Genomic DNA, 14,364 nt, shown 5'->3' on the forward strand with positions numbered 1-14,364 from the left:
ATATAGTAGTGACATAAGAAAATTTTTTTAAAACAATTTTTTCACGTTTATTAAAAAATGTTTCACCGAATATAGAATTACACATTGGAAATTCTATCGATAATTGCTATTATATAGTGGTTACGACTGACGCGTTGTATTGTGCGGAAACGATCCATGAAATTACAGCACTGATTGGGGCTAGGGAATTAAACCTAATTAAGAGAAAGAATCCGATCGCGACTCATAGGCTGTTCGAGAATTCGCTCGCGTTAGCATATCATAGCGTGACGCTGTTGTGTATACTTGTTATTTTGTCGATAGGTCGTGACACCGCGCGTTATATTGACGTGGCCCTATTGTCCTCCGTCGTGCTCATCACGTCTCGACGACTAATCCGTTTATTGTTGTCGCCGAATGTTTACGTTCTGAAGTTCACAGCCGTGAAGCAAATATTTATTTCAGGGTATTAGCTGGAGTGTCCGTTCTCGAAAAAGTTTTTTTTCTCTTCCCTTGTTTGGCGGAAAATAATTTTTTTTTTGGGTATGTTCTCTGATCGGTCTTCGGTCCAATAATACGACGCCTCGGTAGATTGATTCGCGAGGACCGGCAATTAGCGCGTCCACGGCCGAACGAACAACGATCCTTGCCATGGATTCCGACGCTGAACAACGAGTCGCGCGACTCCACGAATTATCGTTAGAACAATTGCGCGAAGAATTAGAATGCCGCGGATTGAAACCTGAAGGAATATTACCCGTCTTGCGTGCGCGGCTGACCAAAGCCGTTCGCTGCGAGCAATTAGGGGGGAGGCCGTCGCCGACTCCGGAAACGGAAGGCGAGAATAGCGGGGACGATCGCGCATCGGGCGAATCGAGTACCGGAACGATCATCAAGGACGATCGAGTTCGGACCCCGGGAATGGATTTCGCGGAGCATCTCTTGCAGCCTGCGTTACTACAGCTGCCGAGACGCGAACCGGAAATTCGTGCGCCCGCGCGTCGTACCGATTCCGCGACCGACGTATATCAGATGATGCGTCGGTGGAACCTTAAATTCTCCGGCGCTCGAGGTTGCGACGCGGAAGCCTTCCTATTGCGTATAGAGGAGGGTCGCGCCCTATTCACGGCCACCGATGCCGACGTATTCAAGTGTATCCCTTTCTTTTTGAACGGCACGGCTTTATATTGGTATTGGAACGAGCGCGGACGGTGGCCGTGAATAGGGCGCGACCCTCCTCTATACGCAATAGGAAGGCTTCCGCGTCGCAACCTCGAGCGCCGGAGAATTTAAGGTTCCACCGACGCATCATCTGATATACGTCGGTCGCGGAATCGGTACGACGCGCGGGCGCACGAATTTCCGGTTCGCGTCTCGGCAGCTGTAGTAACGCAGGCTGCAAGAGATGCTCCGCGAAATCCATTCCCGGGGTCCGAACTCGATCGTCCTTGATGATCGTTCCGGTACTCGATTCGCCCGATGCGCGATCGTCCCCGCTATTCTCGCCTTCCGTTTCCGGAGTCGGCGACGGCCTCCCCCCTAATTGCTCGCAGCGAACGGCTTTGGTCAGCCGCGCACGCAAGACGGGTAATATTCCTTCAGGTTTCAATCCGCGGCATTCTAATTCTTCGCGCAATTGTTCTAACGATAATTCGTGGAGTCGCGCGACTCGTTGTTCAGCGTCGGAATCCATGGCAAGGATCGTTGTTCGTTCGGCCGTGGACGCGCTAATTGCCGGTCCTCGCGAATCAATCTACCGAGGCGTCGTATTATTGGACCGAAGACCGATCAGAGAACATACCCAAAAAAAAAATTATTTTCCGCCAAACAAGGGAAGAGAAAAAAAACTTTTCCGAGAACGGACACTCCAGCTAATACCCTGAAATAAATATTTGCTTCACGGCTGTGAACTTCAGAACGTAAACATTCGGCGACAACAATAAACGGATTAGTCGTCGAGACGTGATGAGCACGACGGAGGACAATAGGGCCACGTCAATATAACGCGCGGTGTCACGACCTATCGACAAAATAACAAGTATACACAACAGCGTCACGCTATGATATGCTAACGCGAGCGAATTCTCGAACAGCCTATGAGTCGCGATCGGATTCTTTCTCTTAATTAGGTTTAATTCCCTAGCCCCAATCAGTGCTGTAATTTCATGGATCGTTTCCGCACAATACAACGCGTCAGTCGTAAACACTATATAATAGCAATTATCGATAGAATTTCCAATGTGTAATTCTATATTCGGTGAAACATTTTTTAATAAACGTGAAAAAATTGTTTGAATTAAATTGTCTTTATTGTCACTACTATATCTTAGCATAAAATTAAACAAGGTTCCCGACAATCTATTCAGTTCATCGTGTGACACTTTACAAAGCATTAAAAAAATGTCTATCAATAAATTTGGATTATTCGAGAGGAGAAATGATGCAACCCCTGGCACAAACGATCAATGGTATAGATTGATTAGAAAATGCGTGCGCAAAAACGCTCTGCATCGCGTCGCTGCAGATTATGACGCGAGATCGCGCAAGATTCGCCGTGTAGCGCAACCTGAGGCGGATACCGATGTCGTCAACAAATTGTACCTGGAAGAGTGCTTTAAAACATTGATGATCCAACAGAAAGAGTCAGATGAGAAGCTGGCTGCGTTAGAGAAGGATGTACGAGCGTTGGAAACTGCGATAAAAGAGCTTCTGCGTGCGCCAAACACTACCTCAGACATCTAATGAGCGGTTGGCTCAGAAACGTCTATCAATTAGTTGTGAAACGTCTAGAAAGGATTCTCGAGTGGTTGCAAACAATTGTTGAACAGCTACGAAGGATTATTAGCGTGCTACCAAACAACAATGAGTGGCATCAGTGACCGACCTGGAAGCAGCAGTGAACGACCCGGAAGCAGCAGTGAACGACCTGGAAACGGTGGTGAACGCGACCGCTACGATCGAGGTTACGATCATGTCAAACAGGGTTGCGAACGAGGCTACGAACAAGTCCTTAAAGGTTACATAAAAGGCTATCAACAACTCAGTAAGGGTTGCGAACAGGTCAGGGACGGCTGCGAACGGGCCAAGGCGGGCTACGAACGTATCAGAAACGACTTGGGACGAGGCTGTGATCGAGTCAGGAACGATTTTCGAATGGGCCAAGGACGTGAGTGAACGAACGCGAAAGAACCCGAAAGAACCCGAAACAACGAGAATTTAACCTGAAAGAACAAGGCACAAACCAGAAACAACGAGGCACGAAACCGAAACAACGAGGCACGAACCCGAAACAATGAGAATCTAACCCAAAAAAAACCCGAAAGAACGCAAAAGAACGTGAAAGAACACCAAAACAACGAGAATTTAACCCGAAACAACGAGGCACGAACCCGAAAGAACGAGGCACGAACCCGAAAGAACCCGAAACAACGAGGCACGAACCCGAAACAACGAGAATTTAACCCAAAAGAACGCAAAAGAACGAGGCGCGAACCCGAAAGAACGCAAAAGAACGAGAATGAATAGTGAAAATAACAACGAGCAACATAGTTTGGAGAGACGGCAGTTGGTAAACGAGTTGCACGCGTCAGCGAGAAAAAATTTCCCTCGAAGACATGTCATAGTGCGAGGATACGATGATTTGTGGCAAGCCGACATTGTCGAGATGCGTCCATACTCCCGTTTCAACAGAGGTTACCACTACATACTCACCATCATCGATGTGTTGAGCAAGTATGCGTGGGCTGTACCACTCAAGAGTAAAGGAGGAAGCGAGACAGCTGACGCAATCGCCAAGATAATTCGGGATAGCAAGAGATGCCCGAAAAACATGCAAACCGATAACGGAAAGGAATTTTACAACGCCGATGTGCAACGACTTATGCGAAGACATGACATTAATCACTATTCTACATATTCGATATTGAAGGCGTCGGTCGTCGAACGATTCAATCGCACGCTAAAGAACGACATGTGGAAGATGTTTACGCTGAATGGTACTTACAAGTGGTTCGACATGCTGCCACGTCTCGTATCAGATTACAACGGACGCAAGCATCGAACGATTGGTATGCGACCCGCCGACGTTACCCCCGCGATAGCCGAAAGACTCTTGGCTACCGTGTACAATCGTGTAAAAATCGCGGGCCCGGCAAAGTTCAAAGTAGGTGATCAGGTACGCGTCAGCAAGTACAAACAACTTTTCGAGAAGGGATACACGCCAAATTGGACAACCGAGGTGTTTAAGATTGTTAAAGTGCAGCATACTAATCCCGTAACATATCTACTCGAGGATTATCGCAAGACATCTATCGCTGGAGCGTTTTACGAGCATGAGCTGCATCGTGCAAATTATCCGGATGTGTACCTCGTGGAGAAAATACTGCGCAGGAGGGGTGACGAGGTTTATGTGAAATGGCTGGGATTCGACAGTTCGCACAACTCTTGGATACATAAAAACAATGTTATTTAATGTATTTTATTCAATCATTGTATAACAATATATATTGTATAACATATGAAATATATGAAATATATAACAAAAAATATATAATTCTCATTAATACGTCCTTACAATATAATTTATTTACAATGGTATTCGATAATGTCCCCACGGCAAGGTGTCGGTCGACTCAGGTACGACATACCGTTTGTCATCGTAAGGACTTAGAGCAATTTTCGTCTCGCTGATGGTATACACTTTATGCAATTTCGATCTTATGCATGACTGCTGACGCGTCATTTCAATTTCGTCATTAAGGCAACGCGTATAATCGTCGAATGTTATACTACGCGCTACGACGTTACTTTTGACACCTTTTGCCTTTTTAGTGTCCTTTTTACCATCCACCCGCAAAGCATACATTTTTGCTCTAAGCCCGACGAATTCGGTCATTATCGCGCCGTTATTCTCATCTTTCATCAGACCCGGCACCTTTTTATTCGCGAGCGGTATACCGTACGCATTATTCGCGGCGTAATCGCTGGTATCGAATCGAGCGATATCACGTTTCAAATTTTCATAGACATCATGACATTTAATTTGATATATTAAACTATCCGTGTCGGTGTACATTACTCTACAATTGTCACGATAGAGCGGTGACATGTATTCGTGGTGAAATTCATAAAGACATACTTTTGATACGTCGAGTATGCACATGCCAACGTAGATTGGTTTGTAGATTTTAACTTCGAGTTTGCGTAATTCAATTGCAACTAATTTTTCCGAAAATATGCTAGTACTATGAAAATTTGGTTTAGCGATCATTGCCTCCGCACCGTACCGTCCGTCCCATTTTGTTAATAATTTTACATCCACATGATTGCGCACATTTTCCATCGTCTTGCCAAATACCGCATTATTCATCAATTTATATAAATTTTTTTCAAAATCGTTTTTCGCTCGTGTTCTAAACTGTGTGTTGAGTTCGATGTATTTTTGAAGCCACGCTGACTGCGTGAATTGTAGTATGCGATATATTTTTGTTATGCGTAGCCCGTGGCGCGTGCACTGCTGTAGATTACGATAGTGTATTACGTAGCGCTTCTTATCGTAAAGCGTTGCGAGGAGTTTATACTCCCGCTTGCCGGGCGGCTTATCGCGCGTCGGGCAAAACGGTAAGTCAATGTGCGCGTCATGAAGATGCCGCGGATACTCTAAATCTAATTCGAGAACATAGCCTATAGGCGAATCGAACGCGATAGATGATACGTCAAAATTCGATATATCGTCGACCCACCGAAAATCGGAATATGGCAATGGTTGACACATTGCCCATCCGTACAAATTATTTACATCGAAATACATTAGGTACGATGAGGGTTTCGATGGGTCGTACGATTGCATGTACTTGTTATTAGCCTGTGCGTATCGGCCTGAACATTGACTAAGGCCGCCGCGTATACCTCGTTCGACAAACATTACCATGTCAATGTCTGTTAATAATTCAAATTTTATATTCGTATGTTTTAACATGGCGTCCCATGTATATCCGGGGAGAGTATAATAATACGCGGGATCGAGTCCGTAACTTTTTATACAACTATCGCGAAAATTCTCAAATATATCGGCCAATAACAAGACATCAATTTTTAAATATAAATCGCTATATTCGCCTAGCGTTCGAAGGGAGAATCGGCTCCAGACGGTCTCGGCGTGCGCGTAATCACTCTCGGATACTGTGTCGCCGGTTAAGGAACTGTAAAATGAGTCGCGCGGCGGTAAACGTGTGTCTTGTAATCTGTCCACGCAGTCAATGTATTCGTACGGAAAGACACCCTTTCGTGTCAATAAATTGAATTTTTCACTAGTTAAATTTTGATATTCCGAATGTAAAATTTTTAGTTTATCTTTATCCAAAAATGACGCTAATTTGTCGAGACTAGCGCTGAGAAACTTGTACGAATCGATAAACCGTAATTTAATATAATTTTTCGAATTATTATCTTGTGTCAATCTAACAATCTTCGAGAATGAAATGTATTTTTCCTTTGTTATCGGCAATAATTCGATTTCCCCTTCGAACGCTGTGGCTATGTCCTCGATAATGAAATGCGCGTCGTAGCCGGACAGATTGTGAAAGACTATAGGAATACAAAATGATTCTTTGTAATTTAAGTTACAATTTGAGTGCGCGGGACCCCTGTACCGCCCGGTGAGGTGGCAATGATCGCGGACTCGTGTATCGTCTTCGTCAAACGGTTTTTCACAAATGTGACAATGCGTCGCGGTGCGAAATTTTAACCACTCGTCAGGCGTTAAATTTACCATGGGGACATTGGTCGTTAAAATATTTTTTACGCGGATTGCTAAATTTTTAAGCTGTTCGGCGAACCACGCGACGCAATCGACACTACGGCGGGAATTGTACGCGGACAACGAACTGTCGTACGAACACTGTACATAGTATGCGATGCTGAACACTTGATGGTGTTGATGATTTTTGGCATCTTCGGTCTTTGCCAAAACACACTCGAGGTCGGCGTACACTACAAACGGCAGCCGCTCCTTCCTCGTGTAGTTGTCGAAGCTGAGCCACTTGTCCTTGTCGCTCGGCAACCGGATAGCGCAGTCGTTCAGTTTCCCGCAATCTTCCATATGCGCCTGCAACTGGTCCTCAGAATAGAAATAATGTAGGCATCTGTAAAAAAATAAAAAATAAAAAATTTAATTAGAAATATTTTAAATATAATTTAAGTTTACTATATACTTACCGATCGCAAATAAATTTTTGACCAGTGTGTTTGCTCAGTTGCGAGCTTACGAGACGAGACAGATTTTTTATGCACGCGAAATGCCCGTGTTCGTCCTCCACGTACAGCAGATTGACGTGCCTGTCCTTCTTTTTTTCCGAAAGACGCAACGGGACGATGTTCTCGTTCTCGATGATGTACACATTCACGGAAATGTCGTTTGCAAGTTCAAACTTTTTAATTTGATTCACAGTCACTGGAAACTCAATGTTTTGGAGATTCAGCACTGTTGTGTAATGTGGATAAGAGGATTCTCGACCCGTGTTTATTTCAGCAGGGTAAAGAGCGGCCACCACCGACCATGCGAAACACGCATTGTCCGCTGATTGCACATTAACCACCGCTCTCTTTGCCATAATTTTTTGCGGTAATTTGACATGACATCCCGCGCGCATTGGATTGTACTTATTTACATTCACTGTCAAATCTATTATCCGCGACAATGCCCAGCCGCTATCGCGTTCCTGGAACTCTTCTAGCGATGCTAGCGTGGGCTCGATTACGCGGCGCTCGTACCACTCGCGTACATCGGACGTGCGAAAGAGTTCAAAGTTTCTCGTATTAATACTTTTATTGGCACGCTTGTCACCGGACACAAATTCACCGTTGAAAACAGTGTTCACTTTTACACTGATGTGTCTCTGCAGCACATTCTCCACGTTCTCGACTATAATGTCTTTGGCATTTTCCAAAAATTGACGCGGTTCGATATAGTCTGCGTTAATTACCGCACCGGTCAGTATACGGCTATCGAACGCCGTATCGATTTCGCGCCAAACGAGTCTTTGCGCGTTATTGCCGCCGCCGCTGCCACTAGCTATGGATCCACCACTAAACATGGATTCACCGACATATTGTCTCTGCAAGCGCACCTTCGCCCCCTCGAGTCGCGCTATTCTCGCCACCAGAGATTGTCTATGTCCAATCGAGAGACGCGGACGCTTGGCACGGCTGCGTTCTTCCAGCTCTTCGATAAATTCTTCGCACTCTTGCAGCCATCCGAAATATTCGCCCAAGTTAGCAACTTGGCGGGAACGCTCCAACAGGTCGCGCTCAACGTTCTCCATTTTTGTAAAAAATTCACTTTTTCACACTTATTACAAAAAAACTTCTTTGCACACTAAACTTTTTTTTCTTGCACCTCGAATGAAGCATGCGCTCGCCAGTGGTACTATGGCCCGGCAGCGGCATCGGTCCTCATTATATATCCCCGATCAACCCTTTGTTCGTGGGGATGATGATGCAATTGTTTAATTCGTGAGAAATATTTGTGTGATATCTTCGGAGAAAATTTAGATATCGCTGATAATTCTTAGAAATACATAGATAAATTTCACCCCGTCAGATCCAAGCCTGGATTGACATGCCGGATCGGATTGACATGTCGCAACCTGTGCGGATCAACCCCCTTGATTGTCGGCGTATGCCAAGCGGTGGCCCTTCTTAGAATTTGATTATATTTCTTAGAAATATACAGATAACGTATAAGGAGAAGAAACGCAACCCCCCCCCCCTTCCCCCCCCCCTGATTGTCGGCGTATGCCAAGCGGTGGCCCTTCTTAGAATTTGATTATATTTCTTAGAAATATACAGATAACGTATAAGGAGAAGAAACGCAACACCCCCCACCCTCCCCCCTGATTGTCGGCGCTCGAAATGCGGCAGCCATTCGCAGAATTTTTATCTTATCTTGTTTATGAAAACTTTGATACCGCTCAAAGACGCCGCTTATCTTATCTTATCTTGTTTATGAACATATCAGGTAACATGATCCCCTTATCTTATCTTGTTTATAAATATATCAGGTAACATGATCCCCTTATCTTATCTTGTTTATAAATATATCAGGTAACATGATCCCCTTATCAGGTTATCTGATATGTTTATAAACAAAAGATAAGCTTATCTACTGATAAGACCCCCTCCCCCCGCGTGACGTCACCCCCCTCGCCATCGATTCCCCCCCCCGCCCCGCACCCCCCTCATTGCCCCTGAGTTAGAACTCTCATAGTATCTCTACTTGCATTAATCGTAAAAGAAAACAATGTATAGATAATTAAGTCATAATTGAAAAAAAAACTTATATTATTAGTATACATCTCTGACATGTAATTTGCAAAAAACATTTTTTTCGTAAATTATTTATAATAATTACAAATTATATTTTAAATGCCATTTGATTGCAGTATTGTATATAACTGTGAGTTAAAAAAATTTATTAAACATAGTAAAATTTCTACATATTGTAAATAAGATCATAACTTGAATTGTAATATTAATAAAAAAAGGATTAAATGTAACATTCACTATGTTATAAAATGTATGCAAAAGTAAATAAAAGCAATATTTCTTAATAGATATTATCTAAAATCGCAAAAATTCATTACTCTATACAAAAATATATACACATAAAAAGAATTACGATTGATTGGTCTCTCCATGTCCAAAAATATCCAACGAACTTATTATAAGTATCGAATCTTCTATGTTATCTCTTAAGATTTTGATATATTTGAGACAATTTGTAAAGTTTGGTCTACCGATTACAGATTTCCAACAATGTAGCATCAACTGATACAACATCGGTGGACAGTTGAGAGGTTTTGGCAGTTTGCCTCCCTCACGCACATATTCTATAACTTCGGAATAATTTTTGCCAGGATAAGGATGTTCACCCAATGACATAATTTCCCACATTAGTACTCCGAAAGCCCAAACATCGCTTTGTGAAGTAAATATTCCAAACACTAAAGATTCCGGTGCCATCCAGCGAACAGGAAGCGGGTGGTCTCCTTTCTAAAACACAATTATATAACACAATTAAGTTATTTTTATCGAACTTCCTTCAGAAATTTAGAAACAAGCGTTATGCGCATACAATCAACTCTCATTTTCCCTTCTTCATAGGTATACAAATAAAAATAATTTATTTTTACCGTTATAATCAGCTTAAAATTGTATTATTATGAAAAAATAGAAAAAAAATTTTAGCTTTCTCAAGTAATTGTATTTACCATACGGTAATAGTGATCCTTGTAAATATCTCTGGCTAGTCCAAAGTCGCCGATTTTCACAATACGGTTTTCATGATTTTTTACGGATATTAAGCAATTTCGACACGCGAGATCTCTATGCACAAATTGCTGCCTTTCTAAGTAACAACAGCCTCGAGCAACATCTTCGCACATGGCGAGCAAGTCTTTCAGACGCAACGCGCACGAATCTGACGATTGCAATGTTCCATTATTTCTTAAATAATTCAATAAGTCACCAGGTTCTATTAATTCCAATATAAGTAACGGTGAATTCGTGTTCAAACAAATGCCTAATATTCTTATCACATTTTTATGTCGAATGTGGCTCATAAGTTTAGCCTCTTTCAAGAATTCCTTTTTTTCTTTCGAAGAAGCTTGTCTTTTCAGCATTTTTATCGCAACTGGTGTTGTGTCCAACCCTTCAAAATTTTTTATGATTCCTTGATATACCTGTGAAATATTACATAATTAACAGACAAATCGATAAAATGTATGCTAAAAATGTTTATCCTATTTGACTTTTTTTCAGAGAAATTTTAATTTTAACAATTACTTTTATTTAAAAATATGTTTGACCATCAATTTGGACGATTAAAAAATAAAAAATATACTTAAGTAATAAAAAATTGATACCTACACTACCAAATGCGCCGCTACCTAAAAACTTTGTTTGGATAATTTGATTTTTTTCGATTATGGTCAACGCAAATTCGTCTGAATTATATTGCAATCTAGGAGGGTTCAGCAAATTTAGTTGAGTGCACCCGAAAGATATTTCATTTAAAGGTACTAATTCCGTATTGATCATTATAGGAGGCGAAACTATTTCGTTACTTCTTTTGCGTTGCCTGTATGCTGTCATATAAAAAAACTTTTAATACACGACATAATGCTCCGCATTGCAATATCTTAATTCTTTTTAAGAAATAATGCTGACTTTTTCAAATTTTATATGTTTGTATATCTATATACCAAATCTAAACAATTTATAATAAAAATCCAAAATTTATATAAAATATACTTACTACAATAAAAGTAGTAAACATTGTATATTACAATGATTACAATAAGACATAATATTAATGGCAGATAATATTGCATAGCTGTCCCAGTTGCGCTAGGAATCTTTCTTGCATCACCTTTGTTACATAAAAGTACAATTCTTCGTTTCGGATTTTTTATTTAAGATATTTTATCATAATATCTAAGAACTACATTACTTGAAATGGACATCAAGGAAAGATTGAAATGTAATAAGATTAATAAATTGCCAGTTGGTCGACACATATTTCTCAAAAATAAAATACTAACACTCTTCTCTCGACCAATTTGGCAAAGTTATTAATTTACTTCACAACGTTTTGATCATGATTTAGGTCCTTAGCAAGTGATTTGTGAAATGTAGTTAAAATTTAAGAAATTAAGCTAAGTAATGTCAAAAACGTGATGCCAGTTTTACACAATGTACTCACTTGCTTACTTCTTAAAATTTAAACTACATTTCGCAAATCACTTGTTAAGGATTTAAATCATGGTCTAAACGTTGTGAAGTGAATTAATAAATTTTTGCCAGGTTGGTCGGGTGTTTATTAATTTTTTTTTAATTCTATCTGGCGGTTCTTCATGCACATAATAATCAATTATTATTAAGACATTTTACTTAAAACTTCATTATTCAATTTCTAATGCGAAAAAACTTTTAAGACATTCTTAAAGTAAATCTATGTTTTCATAACGTCTTCATTTGCTTACCGAGCGTTTCAAAAATAAATTCTTTTCCATCAGACGGCCATGTGAAATTTTTTTTATACTCAGTATATTTTAAGTTCAAACGAAATTTGTACTTAGTTTGCGGCAATAAATTTTCTATGTGATATGTTATTTTATCATTATTCCCCTTAATATTATTCGCAATTTCCCATATCCTCTTTCGTGACGCAGCATTTTTGTATTCTAGTATAAGGAATTCAGTAGGAATCGTCAGATTAACGCTTGGAATCCACGAGATATTCATACTGTTTGTATCGATCCCATTCAAACTTAAATTATTTGGTTCGGACATGTAGACTGTTTTTATTACACTGTCAGTGACGACATCTGTCCGAATGATTGGATACACACTCACGTATATCTCGTATTTTTGCTTTGGTACCAGTGACGGAATTACCGCGAAAAACTTGCCATTTGTCTTACGTTCTAGCTTATTGAAGACTTTTATGAAGCGAACCGAATTTTGATTTTCTTGAGTGTTATTTGGATATTCTACCAATTTTACCACATAATTCACTTCCACGCAATTTAATTTTTTCGGTGGCATCCAATCAATTACCGCCAGATTTGGCATTACAACTTGAACTACTACATCATCCGGTGCATAGAGCTTGCCCGTAGTTATCAGTTTTACATCTGGGCCGAATTGCAAATCCATCGATATCTTGTAGATGTAAAAATTGCTCAATGCCAGCTTTAACGTGTATTCTGTCAACTGCGTCAAATTTTGGAATTCGTACTGCCGTTCGTACGTTTGGACATGAAATTCCTCGAATTTGTTGAGATCATTGTCTAAACATTTTAAATAACTCACAGAGATGTTATATATAAAAATAAAATTGTACTTTTTACATTCGTCATTGAGATTCGGCTCCGGAAGGTTCACCTTAATGCTGTCTGCAGTTATTAACATTTCTTCAACACGATTATCCTTCGTAGGTATTAGACATATCTTCGGGGGATATGATTGTAAAGTTTTATCAAGAAGTTTTATAATGTATTGATGCATGTTCTTAATTAATTGGATTTTTTGAAGACATTCAAATGTGTTTTCTTTGCTTTCGAGAAGAGCATTTCCCTTTCTTAAAATATATATTTCTTTATAAGTAATCAAGTAAATATTAAGGGGATCCTAAATGATGTTTTTACCGACCGAATGCGAGAATATTTATTTTTTTCATATAACTTTTTATTGACTTTACTGATCAATAAATCCTTTTCCACGATTAAAGTACTTATAAAAACGGACCGCGCTAGCTATGTTTGCATATATAAATCATATAAAAATCAAAAATTACAGTTTTGTTATCGGCTGCTTTCTGTCAGTTCGTAATAATACTTATTTAATAAAAAAAGTTTTGCAGTTTGTCTGTGCATGAAATATAGTATGCGCGGTAAGGATTATATGAAGAAATATTAGTAAGCAATTAAAAGTGAGATTGCAAGTCTAATAAAAAAGTTATATATAAAAAAACATTTCACGCATATGTGTGTGTGCAAATTGAGGCTGCGGAATAAAACAGAGCAGTAGATTAGTTGCGTGATATCGTGATAGATGGAGCTGCAACGTGTTTCTCTCTCTCTCTCTCTTTCTCTCGCTCTCTCTCTTTCTGTTTTTTATAAGGTCTGTTCGTTTTGGCTACACTGGCCACATTAGTTCAGAGGTTGTCTTTTTTGTTCGACATTGGAAGGAAAAAGATAACCTCTGAATTAGTGTAGCCAATGTATGCCATTATATATTTTATGTTTGATAATATAAATAATACATCAATTTTTTTCTATAAAAAACTATATATAAAACAGAAAAAATTTTGTGTTATTTATATTATCAAACACATAAAATATATAATGACATACAATTTTATTTTAATTATATTTGTATAATACAATAATATTCACATGATTTTTATAGATAATAAGTATATGCATTTATAATTTATAAAAACTAAATCTTATTTTTCATACATCGAAGTAATTCGAGTAATGATTTTACTGAAATATATATTTGATAGACATTGTGATTCTAACGAATTTTATTTGTTCGCATATACCTGTAAATTGTTATAAAAATTACTTTTACTGTAAATGTAAGATAAATTGTATGCAATCTATAAAACAAAAAGAGAGAGACAGAGAGAGAGAGAGAGAGAGAGAGAGAGAGAGAGAGCGAGCTTTTTTTTTTCCCGAAAATAGAGACATTCAATGCAAACGGTGAATTGTATATCTCTTTACGACACGTACAGCCGGGGAAAAATTTTTTATATATAATTATATAAAATAATTGTATAATTATACATATAATTTTGCGATTATATGTATAAAATTA

At 39.5% G+C, this 14,364-nt stretch overlaps 3 protein-coding genes across 3 annotated transcripts; all 3 read right to left on the reverse strand.

Moving 5' to 3' along the window:
- Positions 1-4,537: 4,537 nt before the first annotated feature.
- On the reverse strand, positions 4,538-5,595 carry LOC146724026 (uncharacterized). The gene has a single exon (XM_085480652.1). The coding sequence runs from the start codon at positions 5,345-5,347 to the stop codon at positions 4,565-4,567; it is 783 nt and encodes a 260-aa protein (XP_085336778.1). The 5' UTR covers positions 5,348-5,595; the 3' UTR covers positions 4,538-4,564.
- A 130-nt stretch (positions 5,596-5,725) lies between these two features.
- Positions 5,726-8,074, reverse strand: LOC146724027 (uncharacterized; the record flags this gene model as incomplete). Its single annotated transcript, XM_085480644.1, has 2 exons — positions 7,195-8,074; positions 5,726-7,121 (listed from the first exon to the last, which is right to left on the reverse strand). Coding segments are annotated over exons 1-2 (2,274 nt in total), but the record flags the coding sequence as incomplete, so codon positions are not given.
- Positions 8,075-9,410: 1,336 nt separating this feature from the next.
- Positions 9,411-13,157, reverse strand: LOC114929462 (uncharacterized). Its single transcript, XM_029301007.2, has 5 exons — positions 12,021-13,157; positions 11,294-11,407; positions 10,906-11,123; positions 10,248-10,718; positions 9,411-10,029 (listed from the first exon to the last, which is right to left on the reverse strand). The coding sequence occupies exons 1-5, from the start codon at positions 13,045-13,047 to the stop codon at positions 9,652-9,654; spliced, it is 2,208 nt and encodes a 735-aa protein (XP_029156840.2). The 5' UTR covers positions 13,048-13,157; the 3' UTR covers positions 9,411-9,651.
- Between the last annotated feature and the right edge of the window lie 1,207 nt (positions 13,158-14,364).

The sequence above is a fragment of the Nylanderia fulva genome, unplaced genomic scaffold (assembly GCF_048542155.1).
Source record: "Nylanderia fulva isolate GAGA-0341 unplaced genomic scaffold, ASM4854215v1 Scaffold154, whole genome shotgun sequence".
Classification (NCBI taxonomy): Eukaryota; Metazoa; Arthropoda; class Insecta; order Hymenoptera; family Formicidae; genus Nylanderia; species Nylanderia fulva.

Bases quoted from the DNA above. Each gene is read 5' to 3' on its own strand.
- LOC146724026 (XM_085480652.1), bottom strand. From the start codon at position 5,347: ATGAATAATGCGGTATTTGGCAAGACGATGGAAAATGTGCGCAATCAT.
- LOC114929462 (XM_029301007.2), bottom strand. From the start codon at position 13,047: ATGCATCAATACATTATAAAACTTCTTGATAAAACTTTACAATCATAT. The intron at 10,719-10,905 runs GTAGGTATCAAT...AATATTTCACAG, and splicing joins GTAGCGGCGCATTTGGTAGT to GTATATCAAGGAATCATAAA. The intron at 10,030-10,247 runs GTAAATACAATT...ATTGTGTTTTAG, and splicing joins AGGATCACTATTACCGTATG to AAAGGAGACCACCCGCTTCC.